Below are 20,030 nucleotides of genomic sequence, written 5' to 3'. Positions count from 1 at the left end.
TAATCTAGGACAACTGAGAGTCTGTATTCTTTGTTTCTCTGCATCTCATCGGTCAGTTCACTGGCAACAATGCTCGTTTCAGCACTCTTTTTGGAGCTCTATTCAATCAGTGTGCCTTTTTCGGGCACACCCACAGAAATAAACGATAAGTGCTATCTTCACAAAATTTTGCTTGTGCACTACTATAGACCTAATTAGACTGTCTACTTTTTTTTTTTTTTTTAATCAAAACTCCGACTTCAAAAGGTAGCATGCCGGAAAGGGTTAAGGGCTCTTTATTAGAAAACAAATGAATTTCACTATGCTTATGTTTCACTTCTTGCTTAGCACCTCGAGCATCCCATCACTTATATTAGCAATAGAAACAAATTATAACCCATGAACCCATTCAAAAGATAACCATATACGTCAGTGAATCGCCAAAAAATATTCCTCCAAAATGCTAATTCACACTCAAAATGGCAGTCATAAAAACAGACAGAAATTTCAGATGATTAAAATTAAGGACCGGACCTTCTGCTGAATTTGTCTAAAATTAAGGACTTTTAAGGACCAAAAATTGATTCCAAAAAATCTAAGGACTTTTAAGGACCATACGAACCCTGTGTTAAAACGAACCACCTGGTTCTCGGACAGGAGAGCACCAGACAGAAACTGGAAATCTCACACTGAGGACAGTCTCTTTTTTTTTTTTTTTTTTTTTTTTTTGTATTTTCTTTTTAAGAGGAAGCTGCAACAATGCCCCAGTTCATAGACTGACAACAAGGGCTACGAAGGGACACTGCAGGGGCTTGAATAGACGCCGAAGTGTTAGAACTCTCTCTGGCAATATCATGGTTAAAGCTCTCTTCTGAAATCTGAGCTTTAGAAAACATTGGCTGAAGCTTTATCAAGCAAGCCTTATTATTCATTATGAAATAAGGATAATTATAATAGCTACAAAAATAAGAATAAATTTTGATGCCTCTTAGTGCAATGAGCTCTGTTTTCCTTAATGACTATCCAGTTTGATCTTAAGACCAGATTTGTTACCATTACTTCTGCAATTTAGATTTAACACGGTTGCCTTATGAGCTGATACCGAAGGCGTGTTCCTGCACATAGCATTTGCTCTGGTCTGAGATTATTATGGATTAAGTATGACATGGGCAAGTTCCAGACCAAGGCCAAGGCTATTATTTCTAAATGAGGCACTGAAACACCACATAAAAAAGTACAAAGAAATTTACCTACCCATGTTTCCAAATCCTGAATAATAAATTGTATGCTGATGATCTTACCCATAGTTTGCAAGATGATAGTTGCATAGTTTGCAATCTGTTTTAAGGGAATTACTTAAAATCCTTTTAAAAATTTTCAAATCTCAAAAATCCCCAAATCTTCAAATTCAAGCTTTGAAGTGCATTGCCAAGTGAAGTTTATTTTAAGAGAAGCTAGAAAGATGTGATAAGAACTGTTCAGGAAGATATTGGAGAAGTGTGTCTCCAAGTGGAGTTACTTCTCCATCCACAGCTAAAGCATAAATATTTCGAAAGCGGCAACTGCGATGACTCTCTTACCCATGGATTTGATGAAAACTTATTAAGATGAGCATAAAGAACTACTTATTATTTCACTGTGTATTTTTATTTCACTGTTGAGTTGTATTTGGATGTATGCTCTGAATTATCCGAAATAGCATTACTTTCTTTTGATATACTTTAAGTTTTGCATGACAGTTAAGTTGAATTATTAATAAAAATATTTTACTTTAAATCTTCACTTGTGATTTCTGTAGTTAGAGAGTAGATGGAATGAGAAGTCATCTGATTGTTCTTTACGGTTCTAGTAGATCTGGCCATTTCAGTGTAAAGCCGTATAATACTAACTACTTTACTTCTCCTAATGATTATGACATCAATAAAATCCACTAGATGACTATAAATGTACGATCCTTCAGTACACACTGAAATCTGTTGTGATGAAAACAATATTTGGCACCAATGTTATTCTAGCATATCAAAACAAAGCTTACAATGGAAATGTTAGTCATCAAATCTCGCAACAACAACAGAGACCAAAATAAATAAAAGCTAATGCAAACTTAAAAGTAGATGATTTAGAGCTAATAAAGGGGGGGGGGAATCTGAAATTCTTGAAATGGAAACTTGGCAGAATTATTGAACTCTATCCAAGTGCTGATGGTAAAGTTAAAGACTGCGAGAGATCTATTAAAAAACTATGTCTGTTGCCTTTAAGTTATAGCAACTGAAATGTAGTATTTATCTCTGTTAAATTCATTAAAAGCACAACATTTTAAAATTAAATTTCTAATTTAAGATTAATCCTAATGTAATTTCAAATTTCATTTTATTTTTTGGCATATGAAATTTGTATAAACCATTTTTCATTGTGGTAGAAGATATTTTGCATTCATTTAGCAAAGATTAAAAAGTTATTTGTAGCATCACCACATGAGGCAATTTCAAGCTGCCACAGATTAGCAATCATTTAGTGATAAACAATAAAGTTAAAAAAAGAAATTGTTTTAACTGTAAGATGTAAAAAATGAAAATTGTATGATGTAGCAATAAATGATGGCATTAGAAGTAATGAATAATTGACTGTCGTGGTAGTACTGAATGTTAAAGAGAATCGTGAAACAAAAATTACGTGCTCATTAATAGAGAATTTCATCTCATTGCTACTCAAATGATTATTGAATGTAGGATTTTGGATGTGGATTGTTCACTTATTTACACTATTTAAATGTGAATTAATTTTTAATTTGAGATGTTTCATATATATAACGACATTTATTTTTTAGATGATTAAATAAAATTTTTATGATGTCTTATAAGAACAAATGCTTAGAATCTTAAATCAATTTGGACAAAAGATATCCATAAATTAAGTACAGATTAAATATAAACTTATAAATACTCACATCAGCACTTTGTCTTGGAGTATTATCAATATCAAATATATTGCCATTCATTTTGCTCACTGATTCCTTTTCAGGTGAATCTGTTAAAGAATTAACATCACACAGTAAAGGCTTATCTGATGTATCCATTCCAGATTCTACACTAACTTCACTGCTTAATGAGTTTGATACTGTAGCAGTAGTGCTTTCAACATAGTTTGTAACAGAAGGACTTAGAGGTGATGGCACTGATTCAACTGATTCTCGCATTAACCTTCTTTTTTTCAATGGTGTTATATGATCTAAATGAAATATAAAGAAAATAATGAATTTACTCAGATAATTGCAATATATATATGTGTACTAATTTTTTGGCTAAAAAATTACAGTACAAAGTTTGAGATCTCGAATCATCTAGACTCTGGCAATTCTGGATGCTAGAACATCAGTTTAAATCTAGTCAGATGACACTGATAAATTAATAAATTAAAAATATGAAATAGTTACTTCTGAAATAATGAAGTATTTATGACCACAAGCAAAAACAAAATTTACAGGGGGGAACCCCTCAATATTTATTTGTTTGTTGCTAAACATTTCTTTCAGTTAAACTTGTTTTCATTTTTTGAGTTAATACTTCCTCTTTAATTTTAAAGACAGATATAATTTCTTGTTTAGTTACAAAATTCCATTTCTGAAGTCCCGCAGCTGTCACTTTAAGGATTCTTACTTAACTATAAATCAATATATTTTCCTTCTCGACAACATCTTTATCACTTCACTATTGGAAGCAATATTTTCTGGATTTAAAACCATATTACACATTTTACCATCTATTAGTTGACTGATGAAAGGAAAATTGTCATAACAATGGAAAATTTCTATTGTATCACCATCATTTACTACAGTCAAAAGTCGTTAATTCGGACACCCATAATGCAGAATTATCTATAATCTGGACCTCAAAGCTACAAACTTTCTGCGCATGCGTCGCTTTGACGCAAGATCTTTACGGCTGCGAATATGCGTGTGCGCAAAATACGTTTACGAATGCACGTTTAATGTATAACAGACGGTATAAGCTAAGTTAAAATTATCTAATTCAGTTAATGTTGCAGATTGCGTTGTTTCTTAATCTTCAAATTGGATTGGTCTTATTATTTTTTGCAGACTGTTAGAGCAATTTTATAAAAGTAAGCTTGAACTTTCGATTATGTCAAATAGAATTTCTGATATATATTTACTAATATGTAAAAGATCTACAAAGCGAAAGTATGTTTCGAAGTCCATTAAACAAAAAGTGGAATTGCTGCAAAAAATGGATAAAGGCATATCCTTTGTTTATCTAAACTTTAACGTTTGTTTATCTAAACTTTGTTTATCTAAACTTTGTTTATCTTTAACGCTGCAGCATGCAATGAACTGGAAGTTGATCTGTCAGCACTATCCTTATCTTCAGGGCAGATGTTTTTCTTTTATTTGGCTTATAATTCCTTACTAAATGTAGTATTTCATCTCGATGTACTCTGATATGATTTAAATCAAATTCCTTGTCATTATAATTCGCTTCCGATAGCGAAGAAAGTGACAGAGGTTACTGAAAACGAAAAAAATTTCGATTGACAAATTAGTCGGTATTTTCGACACAGCAATTATAGGACTTGAACAGTGGAACTTTGTAACTGAACAAGAAATTATGTCTGTTTATACAATTAAAGAGAATGTATTATCACATAAAAAACGAAGCAACTTAAACAACTTACACTGAAAGAAATGTTTAATAAAGTAAACAAATAAATATTAAGCTTTTTTTTTTTTTTTTTTTTTTGTAAATTTTGATACCCTTTAGATCCTAATTGTTCTTTATTTCATGAATTACAGTTTCATATTTTTAATTTTATAATTTCTGGATGCCATCTTACCAGATTTAAACTGATGATCTATAATCGGGAAAAATCGATAATCCGGAATCCAGATTAACGACTTTTGACTGTAACACTTTATTTTTTCTCACAAATTTCATTAACTGGAAAACTTCGTCTTCTGCAGTGTGCAAAATCTATGCCAAAATAAACTTGTGGTTTTACCTAGTTTTGAAAAATTGCATTTTTCTTAAGCCCAAATTCTGCTAACTGGTTTTCTCTCACCAAGGCTGCTATAGAAAGCAAGTACCAAATATGCTTTTGCTTAGAAGAGCCTACTGCAATTCCAGAATTAGAAATTCTTTTTGACATATTGGAAAATTCAAGCTTTAATTTTGATAAGATAGCTGTAATAATAATAGGTTTAAAAAATAAGCTAGGTCAAGTTAGAAACTTAAGTAAGAATGCAGTTATGTTAACTGAACTCAAGTTCTTTGGAAACTAATTCTAAGAAAACTAGTATGAGCAACATTCCACTTAAAATGTGATACCTGCAAACCTTTAAATTTATCCCTACCATAATCACCATAAAATATAATAGCTGGCAATAAATTATTTTTATTTAAACATTAAATACAGTATGAGCCAAACACTTGTTGATAATCAGGACAATTGCTGCATCATCCAATAAACCAACCGTGCCTCAGGTATGAAATGATTTTCAAACTAATCATTCATTACCCATGTTCTTTTATTTGAACAACAGATGACAAGAAACATATTCACTTCTTTAAATACTTGAGGTAGCATTTTTCAGATTATGAAATAAGTTTACATTTGTGCATTCCTGCAGCATTTGCACATGCCAAAATCTTTGGACTCACTTAGAAATCTTTGAAAACAGTTGCGGCATATTCTGTAAGCTTGTCAAAGTATTTCAAGGACATACTGCCAGAAAAGGCTAGTTTCCTCAAAGTGATAAATTTGTTCTAGTGATAACTTTTTGCTATTAATCAATGCAATGAATTTATCTGCAAACTATTCAATTGTTTCAGGATCAGCTGAAGGCTGTTTCACCTGAATATTCTTATTGCCTTACATCATGGTAATTCTTTAATTTGGTTAACTAACCTGCTGAATATATGTACTCAGTTTTTAAGTCTATTTCCTTATGACATATTTTGGCTTACTAGATTCGTCAATGGCATGCCCTCACTACAATGTTGTCTCACTCATTTTATAACTTTGTCAGAATCACCACTTTTACACCACAATGAACGATTTTTCTGTCATTCATTACAGATCCAGAAAAAATTCAAAAAGTTTTGTTTACTGTTTTTCCCAATGCCATACACACTTAACATAATTTTGAGATGGATACACCTTTATTTGTTTTTTGTATGAATACCATTTTTGCTTAAATAACATCAAAACATACTTTTCTTTGCTGCAGCTCCTGAATTACAAACTCTTTTCAATGTAACCGAAAATTCAAATTTTAATTTTGATATGAGAGTTGTAATAAAAAAGACAGTAAAATAAAGAAGAAATTACAAAGTGAAGAATAAATGCAATTTTCTAAATTAGCTTAGCTTCAACTGCTTAGAATCTAATTCTTTCTCCCTTCTCTACTGCACACTGCCACCACCATCAACAACAACAAACAAATAGGTAATGGGGCTTCACTTATTATTTAGATTAGATAGAAAAATACTTATCCCACATTCAACAATTAGTGAAGAGCTGAAAGTGCACTCATGGCTAATGTCATTCAATATACTATCACTGACCTCATTGTGATTCCCTAGCCAGCAGGTGTTTGAGTGTCACACAGAAATTTCAGGTAGTTACAAGAAAATCTCTTTTACAAGACACCTGATTTTTCTTAACCATCATTTTCTCTATTCACAGATTTTGTAAGGATGAAGAAAATTGCTGGTGGTCTAGTGGTCTCGATATTGGAGTTCCACATTTCAGGCTTAGTATTGTTTAAATGTAATAAAAGATAAATGAGCAGTTATTAAATATCATTGAAATTTTAAGCTAATTCAAATGAAAGAAACTTTTATGGATCACACTGAATCAGTTGTTCTACTTTTCTTTATCCTAAATCACTTATTCATTGAAAACTAAGGATGTTGTTAATCAGTTTATGAGTTTGCACTTTTTTACTTGACTGAAATGTAATGAAAAGACAAAGATGCTGCATATATTTCTGGATATATGGACTTTTACTAGGCATGATTACATCTTTTGTAATTCTGAAACTTTAAAAGATCTTGTATTTCATGAAATTTAATGAGAGAAATGAAGAAAAAGCACCTTATTTTCTCCATTTTTATATAAAGTACAACTAAAAAATTTATAAATTAAAAATAATGGGAAAAAAAGGTGAAAGAAAAAAGAATTCATTTTTTAAAAGCTATTTAAAATGTTTCAAATGACGAAACACCTCAACATAATTTCATGAACAAATAAGATACAACAGGACTCTACATAAAATATGAACGTCTCTTTGCGCAGCTTGAATTAAGAAGCATATTAAATGCATACATAACAAGAACACAGTATGATGAATGGCACAAACAAAAATGCATAAGGTAAAATATTTTACATCCTTATCAATCCATTGAAAAATATTGTGCTTCTCTCTCACAATTTTCAATGTCTGCTGCCAGATAAAAACACAGCAGAATTAAAAATCCAAGAACAGATCGAGAAATAAACACAGGACCTTCTTTCTCTTTCTGCTAATTTGCGACAAGTTAGCTGAGAAATAATCTGAATTTTGCTGGTTTAACTGAATAAGCCTGTAACTATTAGCCTGGTAACAGTTAACTACAACAGAAAAACGTAGCAACCATTAGTGCCATCGATAACTAAGAAATAATAATCAGCAGTTTTGAAGGAAAAGACTACATAGAAGAACTTACCTTGAAATTAATTACGAAATGATAAAGCATATGGTTATCAACTGGTTGAACTGCAATATTTTTTCCCAATAGTGCAGGGTTTTTTTTTTTAAAGACTGCAAAAAAGTTATTAATTTTCCCACAACTGAGTTTTAATATGTTATCATTTCATGACAAGTCACTGCAAATAGTTCCTCTGAACTTTCATCTGTTTCGTGCTCTGAAAAGATTCAAAGGTAGGCAATGCTTCGATTCAGTTACAGAAATCTAACTACCATCGATCGGTGAGTAATCACACAGAAAAAGAACTATTATGAACAAGGTAAATAAAAACTCATGTTATAATGAAAGATATGTTTCTAGTACTTTGGTTCTTATGTTAGAAAACAGCTGAGACATGTGATTTTACAGCATATGTGATTATACTGCTTGTAAATTTAACTTTTACCCCCCCCCAAAACACGGCACTATTTTTTTTTTTTAAATCCTTTTTGGAAAAATGCCTCCACCTAACTTCCAAAGAGCATGCATTTTAAAATACTAACAAAACAAAAATATTATTTCTTACCATCAGGAATGCCACCAGGACTGCTCAGATCTGTATGACAGGTAGGACTCAGACAACCATTGTCAACTGAAGGAGAGGGCAATGCTTCCATACTACAAGATTCTAAACTTAACTGCATATCACAGGTATTACAGTCGTGCATCGCTTGCCGTAACCATCGCTGTAACACATACAAAATTACAAGCAATATTGTTTAAAATTATGCAAGTTTAATATAAATTCATGATATTATTCATGATATTATAAAATAACTTTATTACTAAGCCAACCAGTGGCTGCATGGTAAAGTTGCTGAATTAGACCTAACTGTTCTATAAGGCTAAAAAGCTGTGTGTGCTTAAGGAAAACAAAATTTGCAGAAATGAAATAAAACATGAATTAGAGAAAATAAAATTAAAGGAATTTTTAGCATTTACTTTTTAAACAATTTCTACAGTATACACATTAGAATGCCAATAATCCACAAATTCTGAGAACAAGGGGATTAGTGAAAAATAATGTTATTCTGAGCATTGATTAATTTTTTTCCCTTTCTAATCTTCACACTAAATTTGGAATGATCACACATAAGTAATTAACCAAATTATACTTTAGAAATTATCTAATAAGGATTTAATGAATGAAAAACAATCATAATTAAGGGAGGGTTACTTCTGCTAAATTCTATCAAAAAATATTAAGTAAAAACAAACAAAAAAAGTATATCCACTATCAAAATACTTTTAAAATATGTTTGACACTCTTCAATGGGGGGGATGGGTAAAATAATTAAATACACTTTTTAGAAAAATCTCAGCAGCATGGTTTTTCCTAAATTGAATCCCTATGCTAAATTCACTATTACATTTTGTACATGTCCTGCTGTATTAACAATAATACTAGTACTCTACTTCCTGGCTCAAGAGATACACTTTTTTTACTCCAAAATGTGCCCTTAAGTCAGCCTGCGTCATACAGACCTGGGGCATAACTTTGTCCTCTAAAATGCAAAATGATTGATTCACTGGGAAAAATATTAATAAATATTTTTTCTCGCATCAAGCACAGAAAATACTTCCCTTTATTATAATTGTGAAAAATAACACTGCTTTGAGGCAGCAGAAAGCAAAAGATTTTTCTAATTTCCTTGACAGTACTTCCTCAAACAAATTCCTGAATAAATCATATATGTATACGATGTAGTATATTGAGGCACCAACTCATGACGTCACTCCAATAGGAAGAAGACATAGCTATCAATTTCTAGCGTTCGTGAATGGTTGAAAAATTCCAAGCAGAAATTCAAGTGTGAAATTATTAGTCTTTCAAAAAGTGTGATAATAGCAATGTGTTAGATGAATGTGAAGATGGCACTCTATACAACGAAAGTGACAAACCCAATGACAGTGATAACCAAAGCGAAATTAACTCTGTATGTCATTTTAGCAGCAGTGATGACGAATTTTTATACTTTTACAATGAATAAAATCTGATACATTTGCTTTATATATATATATATAACAGTTCCACTTTTGTTGCATAAAGTATTATCATTAAGATACATAATTTGATCTTCTTCTATCTGATCCAAGTATTTTTCTTAAATTCACAGTGCATCTTATAGGCTGGGAAATACAGTTGTTAACAAGAAATGGGAAAACTAAAATTTCAGATTAATTTTTAAAAAATCCCCCTCTTTTTAAAAAGGACTGTTGCTGCCATATTTGATTCTTAATACACAATAAGATAAATGCATTAAATTTTTCGCTTATTTATTTTTTAAGAATATATTTATTACTTTGAAAAATATTGAGTTAGGACATATAATATCTGTGAATAAGAATTCCTCACATAGTATAAATATTTTTTTAAAAAAATTGCATTTATAGCAATAAGTGGACATTGTGGACTTTGGGACTGTGCTAGAGATTTAAAATTTTCTTCAAAAAACATCACTTTTAACATAAAAAAGGGAAAGCACAGTCTTAATTTAATATAATATTAATCTGTTCCCAATGTAATACAGTACAAAGTCCGAAACCCAAATATTCAACATCTGGAATGAAACGTATCTCTTAAACACCAGCCCAAAATAAATAAATAAATAAAACAAACATTCCCTCCCTTGACAATATCTAGGAATGAAAAATATAATGCTTTAAACAAAAAGAAGCAAGTGTGTGTGATTTTTTTTCCAACTGGTTGAGATTCCTGCATATCATTAAAAATCTGCTGTGAATAACTGTACCATGGCCAATAACAATACATTGCTTGATCTGGTACTGATGTCGGTCAGGATCATACTATCAACCCCAGAGTGGGTGTGGGTGGCACAGCCAGCAAAATACATTTTGCCACCAGTAGATTCTAATTTCTTGAGCCTTGTACCTTCCTAAGTTCAAAAAATTATACTTCTTATTACTGCTGCTCATCGACTCTGAAAATTCTAAAATTTTTCCATCCCTAATTTTTACTGCTCATGCTCCTAAAAAATTATTAAATGTTTACTGCCCTAGATTCTTGTGCTTGGTTTGTACTGGCTCTTGCACCAACCCTTTCGGAGGTTAGCAGTTTCTATCAGACGTAAAAAATAAATATAGCCCAAATATTGTCGTGTCTTGTAAATCATCTTAGTAGATTTAAACTGGTGATCTAAAATCCGAAATTTTCCGAAATCGCCAAAGTTCTGACCATGCCAGATTTCAGACTTTGTACTGTATTCATATTTAAGAAAAATCAGTCAAACACAATAAATTGTGTCTACTTTTAAGTTTAAAAGAATCATAAAAAAAAAATACTTTTTTTGCAGATGCTGGCCCAGATGCAGAGTTTGTTTGTATAGTCCTGATGTGCCCTGAGGAACTGCTCCGCCGAAGATGGGCTGCTGAAATTCCCCCAGAATGTGGACCATCTTTGGTACAACGAACATAGCAGGTTGGAGTAGATTCAGAAACATTCCATTTTACTTCAGTATGAATGGAAAGGGGGGATGTCACTGGGGTACTAACAGCTGTACTTTCAGATTTAACTTGAAGCCATTCATGCAAGAGAGACTATAAAGATTGAAGTTTATGCATATATGTATATATATATATATATATATATAGTTTTCTCAGTTAATTTATAATTTTGATAAACAAAATTCATGCTTTCTCTCATCAGAGATGATTAGATAAAATGTCAATATTAAAAAGGAAATATACAAACACCTATCAATTATGAATTTACAATAATCTTGCTACTCGAAGTCATTGGGTAACATAACAACAATGGTAACATTTTGACTTAAGATTATTTAGTCCTTTTCCATCAATGAATTATACTAAGCTGATAGTTTCTCATTATTTCAATATTCTTTTGCTAAAATTACTTAAAACCACTTTTCCAATTAGCAAATAAAGATTTTGTTAATTTGTTAAAGTTGCCTTCATTCAATAAAATCTTTCATATATTCTATCACGTTTCCTTTCTATTCCCATACAAAAAGCTTCTACTAGTTCGAAAAAAAAGAGCTATGGCACAAATAAGACTTAATTTGCTGTTAAACTAAATCCACTGTTTTCTCTTTCAAAATATATTCAGCGTTCCCTTGTACAGTCATTAAGTTATTTTGAAGACAAAGAAGTGCAATGCCTTCGCCTGGATTTCTTGGATATGTATCATGTATGCTTCCAATTACACCATGAAGGCATGCAGAAAGGAAAAAGAAGATACCTTATATAATGCCCTGTTAACAGGTGACTACAGATTGAGGAGCTCAATCGCCAAATCCAGGTGATGACGAATTACCATCCACCACCTTCTAGCTCAGGTGCCACCATACAGTTATTAGGTTATTTTGAAGCTGGAGACATGAAAAATGTGCAATGTCCTCTTCGCAACTTGAACCTTAGACCTCTAGAGTATGCTTCCAGTTACACCACAAAGGAATGTGGAAAGAAGGTAGAAAATACTTCATACCCTATTTAATATCAAATTCAAATTCACACAAAAACAGCATCACAGCACATTCTACATATCTTGTATCGATATGTAGAATGTGCTAACACATATTTTACTGCTAAATATCAATGTTTTCCACAGTTTTATGATCTGCATACATTTGCAACCAACATAACATATATACTAAGGGAAAAAGATGGGGGGGGGAAATCACAAAAGATAATACTATGGTGAAACAGTAATGATATTTTATCATTCACAACCAATTAATAATCACACATTAACAGATATAAATCATATACGTTTATCTGCTTAGTGTCATCATGGTTAAAATTATCATTTGATTAAACATAGCAGAGTGGGCCAGTAAGAACACAGTCCTATATGGAAAATAAAAGTGCTGGGGTAGTGGGGTGAGTTAGCATTTGCCTTAAGGTAAAGTAAACATGACATGACAGGGAAGACTCTAGCAGAATTTTTCTTAAACAGAAAATTTATTATGCCACTGCATAAATTACTCTTTGTGCATCAAAGAGCACTAGAGTTTAAAACGGAAGACACACGGAAAATAATAGATGAAGCTGTAAGGTCAGATATAGCAAGGGCAAAGCAAAAGTGATATTATGACAGAAAAAGGCAAAATGTGATTTACAAAGCGGAAGGCAACTTTAAGAGTTAAAGCATTCATTATCATGTGATGTGGAAGAATAACGAAGAGTTGCAAGTGCCTGATTTCAAGGACCTTATGCGATTGAAAAAATTCAAGAGACAATAATTTACGTAAAATCCAGAAATGGGAGAATGACAGTATTTGTTTAAAAAAGTATAATTTTAAGTTTTAGTATTTTGTCAACATTGATATTTTCTTTGATTGTAAAAGACTGAGTTAAAATGCATCTAGCATCTAGAGCTACTATTATGGATTTTGAGTATGTAGTAAGGCTTGTAATAAATCTTATTTAATAAAAATTTCTTTTCTGTGTTATTATAATGTGCTTTTTTAGAAGCAGATAATTATTAGAAATATAATTTATATAACTACTTTCACCAACAAGGAAGAGATAGTAGCAAATATCGATCAAATCAAGCCATACTTTGATAGAAAGGAAATACAATTGTTTAAAGACCTTTTAGAGACAAGAAAAATCAGAGCCAGTACAGAACAGTGGTAGAACACCACTGACATCAGAAATCCATGTTCCCAACAGAAAAAGATGGGAACTACCACTATGGGAGAAAAGCCAGTCAACAAGAATGGAACCAGAATCTAGAAGGAACAAGAGGCCAAGAAAGCAGTCAAAATGAAAAGAATCCACGAGGTCATGCAAATGGCTAAAGGATATTCAATATATGTTCAGAATGCCAGAAAAAGTTACACCACCTGTGGGAAAGTTCCTTGAGGAATTCGCACCGAAAGTCATGACACAATGCCCAGCTGAAGAGCCATCAGAAACATAGAGAAAGATGGAGAAACTCCAGCATTCCAGTTTGCCTGAAGTGTGGCAGAAAGGTCTAGTTGGAAACTTCATGGCTAAAGACGCGACTAGCGGGCATGAAGAATCCTCATGGCAAGAGGAATGTTGTGAGAGTCCAAGAATGACTGTAGAAGAGGAAAGCTTCACTAGATGATGAGACTCAACCCTGAAGAAGATTCCATGTGCAGGAAAGTCAACTTTTTTTGCTCCTGGTAGGCATTTCTGAGCAAAGGATGGAAGACTTCCAAAAACATAAGTGAAAATTTAATTTTTTTAGTAAGATTCAGTTTTTATTTTATGACCAAAACAAAAGTTACTATTACATTTTGAATTTTGCCTCAAGTGAGGTTATTTCAGTTGTTTTAAGTAGCAAGAAATTTGAAATTTAAATATGCAATTATACATATTCATTCTTAGCCAGTCTAGAAATAAGAACTCTGTGACAGTGTGCGAGACTGATGTGGGGAAAATTTAGTGAAAATGTAGAGGAATTTTATGCAATTTGTGTGCCTTGATGTAAAGTGAAAGCCCAGTTTTCTTAAATGTATTGTAAAAATTTCATTTAATGCAGTACGTCTAATGTTTCTGTATTGTAAAATTTAAATATATATGCTAAAGTTACTTAATATTTGCATAGTTATAATGACTTCAAATTGTATAGTATGAATGATATGCTAAAGATCAGGTTGTCTAGCCAATACAAAATTTAATCAACTATTTTGTTAGCACATTATGTAATATTTTAAAAGAAGGGTGTTTCTGAGGTCTAGTGATTCCGAATTTCTATCATGCAGCATGTGGCATAGTTAATATAGTTGTGCCATTTTTACAAAAGACATGTGCTCTATTATTTCAGTATATTTTTACTGGAGAGCGATGGGAAAGCAATTTTATTGATAGAATATATGAGTTGCATGAAAGTTTGGATAAAACTGCATAAAAAGACTTTTGAATGAATTGTTTAAATAGGAAAAGGTTTAAACAGGGTTCGTACACATTTCTGCACACAGAAATTAAGTACTTTTAAGGACTTTTAAGGACCATTAATGAAAAAAATTAAGGACCTATGAGCAAATGGGAACTGAATAAATTTAATTGAAGATATTATCTATGCCTGAATTTCACTTTTGTAGTACCATACTAAAAATAAAATAGATCCCTAAGTAGTACGCATTATTACTAAACATGAATTAACATAATTGTTAGTAAGTTTGAGAATAAAATAAACTTTATGCAATTTATCAAGTAGCATTAAATATTTTACATTTATGATAGTTGGTCATATTTGAAAGAAGATAAGTGACATTTACATTTTACTAACAGTTAGCTTTATTAATTCAGAAGTTAAACAACAAAAATCAGAGTTATGTTTTCAAAACTTTCAAACTTGAAAATATAACGCTGACTTTTGTTGTTTAACTTCTGAATTAGTATTTGTTCGGCTTAAAGTTAGCTTTATGGTTTTTTTTTTTTTTTTTTTTTTTTTTTTTTTTTTTTTTTTTTTGTGTGTGTGTGTGTCTGTGTTGGTGTTGTGTGTCTCATTTTGTCACATACTTGGTAAATCTAGAGGTTTAGTAAATAAGCAGGTAGATTTTTATGTCAAACTGCATAGGTTAAAATGAGAAGTAAGATCATAATCAGCATGATTCATACCAAAGACTGAATGTTGTCACTGCTGCTGTTTGTCTAGAGAGAGACCTGCTGATTAGAACAAACCTGAAAGGCCTTATGTAGGCAAGGTTGGCAAGTGTTGAAGTCACACTCTGTTTGATGCAGTTAGTGTCGTAGCTTTGTGTACAGTTCCAGGGGTTGTAACCCAGTTAATATACTTTAAGGTTCCAATACGCCATTAAAGCACCAGAGGTGATAAGTTGTTTTGAATTATTTTAAGTCTCGGTAGATGCATTAGAATGTTTTACTTGAAATTTTATATTTTATCTTGTGACCACAGTGAGTATTAATGAAAGGCAATAACTCGCTTTAATATGTAGAGACAATTGTTAGGGGTAAGCAGTTAGTTATAAATAATTAAATTAGGTAGTTTGATAACCTTAGTCATTATAGATTTACATGACCACTATTAAATTTTATTTTTTCTAACAATATTTGTTAAGAAAGCCCTATTAAAATCAAAATCTAATAAAATTTCACAGTTTAAAATACATGTAATTTACAACACAGATTTTTAAATGATATTAACATAATTACACATTAAAAGCTACAAAACACTTATGTTTTGTAACGTTTATATCGATTTCCTTCTCTTTTAAGCATCTTTTCTAACAATTAGAGATTTGTCTCAATATGCAAACCAATGCTCTTGCTAGTTTCTACGCGCTTTATCTCCTAACTTGTCAACCTCTCCGTAATGTACCTATGAGGGTTTAAATGATCTGGTAAAAGTTAAATAGTCCTAAACCCCCGACAGACGTGAAGCATATTATCGTTATGTGTGAAAGTAACTACAATATCAGACAAATGTTTAAATAAGCCTCTTATTAAAAAAGAACTTAGAACAAATATAAAGGCATGTTCTGATGCTAACAAAATCAATTATAGCTCACAGTGATGTAATTAAACAAGAACAGTCAAATTCAAACTAATAATGTAAACTAGTTGCCAAAGTTAATACAATTTAATTTTAATTTAATCTGGCTCAATAACTCTATCATATGAGGAAATAGAAATGGGAAATTATAGTAAAGGTTGAAATCATAAAAAATTGTGTAATTTACATAATAATAACTGCACACATATCTTTGAAATTTCCTTTTTATTTTAGAATTTTTGGATTTAATTAAGGATTTGTTATTCTAAAAAACACTAAATGCCTTTAGAATGTACAGAAAAAGCGGCTAATTTTATTTCTTTAGTAATATGAACATTCAGAAGCAATATGAAATATATATAGTAAAGGCCAGTTACAGAACTGATGTGGCAGAATTTCTAGATTTTAGTGAAACACCGAACAAGAAAATCTAGAAATGGCAAAACTTTTAGAATTTAGAGCAAGCATTGGAAGCATAATTTAGAAAGGCAGTAGGCAGCAGAATTTAGGATCAACAAAGATTGCATCAGGTGGGAAAAGGCCTAGTGCCAACTATGTGTATGATGCATTAAGAAATATTAGATAAATCTTTCAAATTGAAAGTTTTCAATTTCTTTATTAATAAAAAATTCCTTTCTATAATGCCTGCCCATATGATAAGAGCAGAAGCATTTTTGATATTTTCCATGTTACTGTCTAGTGAAAAGTAGAGAAAATAAAGAGAAGATAAATATGTTAACATTCTAGTATCAGAAGTAATACATTCAAATATTATATTTTCATTGTTCTTCTAGATGTTCTCCTAAAATTAAGAAATTCATTGCAAACTTTCTGTAAAATACATCCATTACGTGTTGATACCATGATATTTTGGAAAAAATAGGAGGGAATAAGTATAAAATTAATTTTATAGAGAAAACTGATGCACATTCTGAGAATTTTGAATATTATGAGACAATTACATGGGTAAAAATCTTACTATGAAAAAATTAAAAACAAGACATTTTTAATTAATTACATAGCTAATTTTGCTTTTGCTAAGAGCTGTTTCGTAAATTGTGCTTTACAGCATTATACATTGTTTATTTTTCAGATTTAAAATATTGTATAAGATGCCAAAATGAAAGTTTATAATATGACAGCGAAAAATAAAAAACGTTTTATTTTAATGTTATTTTCTAAATATAATTTCAATATATTACCATTGTTTTAATGAAATTTATCAATGTTACAATGTTTTAAAAAAATCGTCGAAAAATTCTCAGATTTTGGAATTAAAAAGTTTCTATAGAAACTAATCTTAAAATCGCCAAAATGTTGAAAAGTCGCCAAATTTAGAGCTGTTTAATAAAAGAATTCACATCCCCAAAAGCGAAAAGTTGTTCAAGAGCTCTTTACTGAAAAAAATGAATTTCGAAATGCTTATGTTTCACTTCTTGCTTAGAAGCTCGAGTATCCCATCATTTATATTAGAAATAGAAACAAGTTATAACTCATGAGCCCATTCAAAAGATAACCACATATACGGCATAGAATCGACAAAAATATTCCTCAAAATGGTAATTCACACTCAAAATGACAGTTGTAAAAATAGACAGATGTTTAAGATGATTAAAATTAAGGACCTTCTGCTGATTTTGGCCAAAATTAAGGACCAAAAATCGATTCCAAAAAATTTAAGGACTTAAAGGACTAGTAGGGATTGTACAAACTCTGTTCTGACTGAAGTATTTAAACTGAAGTAACGTACTATTTATTGATTTTTCAGCTAAAATCTTTCTTCTTCCGACAACTGAATTATTATAAATAGATGAAATTTGCTGCAAGACGCAGCTGTTTGTCAAGTAAATGTAAAATTAGTTAAGTTAGCATAAGTTCTATGTTACTGTAAGAAGTTGGCTCGTGCTTAGTTATAATTTATGTTCTTAACAAGGCTGTTAAAGACCTTCATTGCATATATTTAAATTCTGGTAGGGAAAATTGTACATTATTCATTTATTTTTATTAATCAGTTATTTTATGTTAATTAGCTTTTCCGTCTTCCTCGCTTTTAATTTTTTCTGCCAGAATGTTAATTTCTAGCTTGCTAGTATTCAAATAAGGTAGACAAGATAATATTTAAAGGAAGATTTTTAGATGGTATAATCAGAATGTGTTAAAATCTGTAGAAGGCCACATTTGCTACTTGATTCTCTTGACAGCAGTTCATCTGCGGTGTTGCATTATTCTAACCTCAGGCTTATCATGCCATTATTAGGTCGGAGCAAATCCTGTGTGTTTTCCATCTGTGTATCCTTTTAAGCCTTTACGCTAACATGCATTTTACTTGGAATTCGTTATCTGTTTTTATTTCCATTATAAATATGCTGTCTGTTTCTGTAAGCATAAGCAATGTCTTCTGTTAACCCTTATCTGAATTAAATGAAAGGGTCTTTTACACCCTTCATAGTCTCTGTTGTAATTTGCAAGACATAGCAATAAGTTGCTTACACCTTAGGTAGCGTTCTCATAGTTTATGTTACCAAAGAGAACGAGAATCCATAAAATAAAAAAGTGCAATCTTAAATTCTTACCCTTTTTGTTTTTAACAAAACTGGTGCCATGGGAGGGACTGGAGAAGCAGAAGATACAGTGTTCAAAGTTGCAGGAGGTACAGTAGATGTTTCGCCCGATGCATGATTATTATTATCTAAGCTACAGACTGGTGATGATGTTATCTCAACAGATTTCATTGGCATAGTATCATCTAGATCTTGAAGAATATCAGAACATCCACTTCTAGTACGGCGGCGAGATGGTGTTCCTGAACCTCTTCTTCGTTTTCTAAAAAATAAATAATCACACACTTGTAATGTAATTTGTGTATAATATAGAGGATATTCAAAAATAACAGCTATAGGTCTTATTTCTTTAAATATTGATTCTAAGTACATATTTTTTATTACAAAGTTTCTCAAAATATGACAGAAAATTTCACAACTGCTTTCACATTGGGAACAGATGAAAAATTTTCTTATATGGAACCTGGTATTGTATCTGTATTAGATACATAAATATTATTAATTTGTTGCTAGCTCCAGGAAATTGTTAAATGTTTAACAATTCACATCTTTTGAGTTTTTCTTGTAAAAGACACAAATATTTTGCATTTAACTAATCAAAACATTAGGAATACATATATAATTGATTTGACACCCCCTCTGATTTGGAGCAAAAGGATTTGCATTTACAGAAACTTGCCCCCTTATTTACAATACTTTTTTAATAAAGTTTCATACATCATACAGAGAAACCTTTTAATTGAAAGTATACGTCTAAGATCAATATCAAACCCAGGGTTTATGAACAACTTGCATAACGTCATATTTTTCAAATACAGAATTTATGAATATTCATGACAAATTTTGAAGTTTGAACCACATTCTCATTAAATTTTTCAATAAACATATAAGCCAATTCACATTAATCACGAGTATTTAACATATTACCAATTTTAATTTTGCCTTCACTCTTTTTTTTTTTTTTTTTTTTTTTTTTTTAGCATTTCAGAAAACTTGCAAAATTGCTAGTCTGATAAACATTCCCCCTAGCAAAACTCCTAAAATAACTGAAAACATGTTGAAGATACTGAAGGCAACTCTTTTAATAAAGTTTCAACTACTGTAATTATAATGTTTAATCAAAGGTTACAATGCAATCAGACAGGAGGTGAACGATAGTGAGGATAGACATATAAAAATGTTCATGATGTCCTCTTCATTAATGGAAAGCTAGAATCTTTTAACTTCAGTAGTATTTGCAGAAGATATTATTGCCTCTATGCAAATAAAATTTACAAT

At 31.1% G+C, this 20,030-nt stretch overlaps 1 protein-coding gene across 5 annotated transcripts in view; it reads right to left on the bottom strand.

Annotated features, from left to right (window-relative positions):
- The window catches only part of LOC118202825 (histone reader KMT2E-like), a 185,567-nt gene that overhangs the window by 34,774 nt on the left and 130,763 nt on the right, over window positions 1-20,030 (bottom strand). For 4 of the 5 annotated variants that reach the window (XM_085824532.1, XM_085824538.1, XM_085824542.1 and 1 more), the window contains 4 exons: window positions 18,765-19,014; window positions 11,025-11,279; window positions 8,248-8,407; window positions 2,927-3,207 (listed from right to left, as the gene is read on the bottom strand). In XM_085824532.1, the coding sequence (XP_085680658.1) occupies window positions 2,927-3,207; window positions 8,248-8,407; window positions 11,025-11,279; window positions 18,765-19,014 (946 nt within the window). The remainder of the gene's footprint in view (window positions 1-2,926; window positions 3,208-8,247; window positions 8,408-11,024; window positions 11,280-18,764; window positions 19,015-20,030) is intronic. The other variant, XM_085824546.1, reaches the window with a different exon arrangement.

This window comes from Stegodyphus dumicola, chromosome 1 (genome assembly GCF_044657685.1).
Source record: "Stegodyphus dumicola isolate Sdum_Otavi_A_Nest chromosome 1, ASM4465768v1".
Classification (NCBI taxonomy): Eukaryota; Metazoa; Arthropoda; class Arachnida; order Araneae; family Eresidae; genus Stegodyphus; species Stegodyphus dumicola.
The sequence above is the reverse complement of the archived record's forward strand: the minus strand, read 5'-3'. Positions and strand labels throughout refer to the sequence as shown.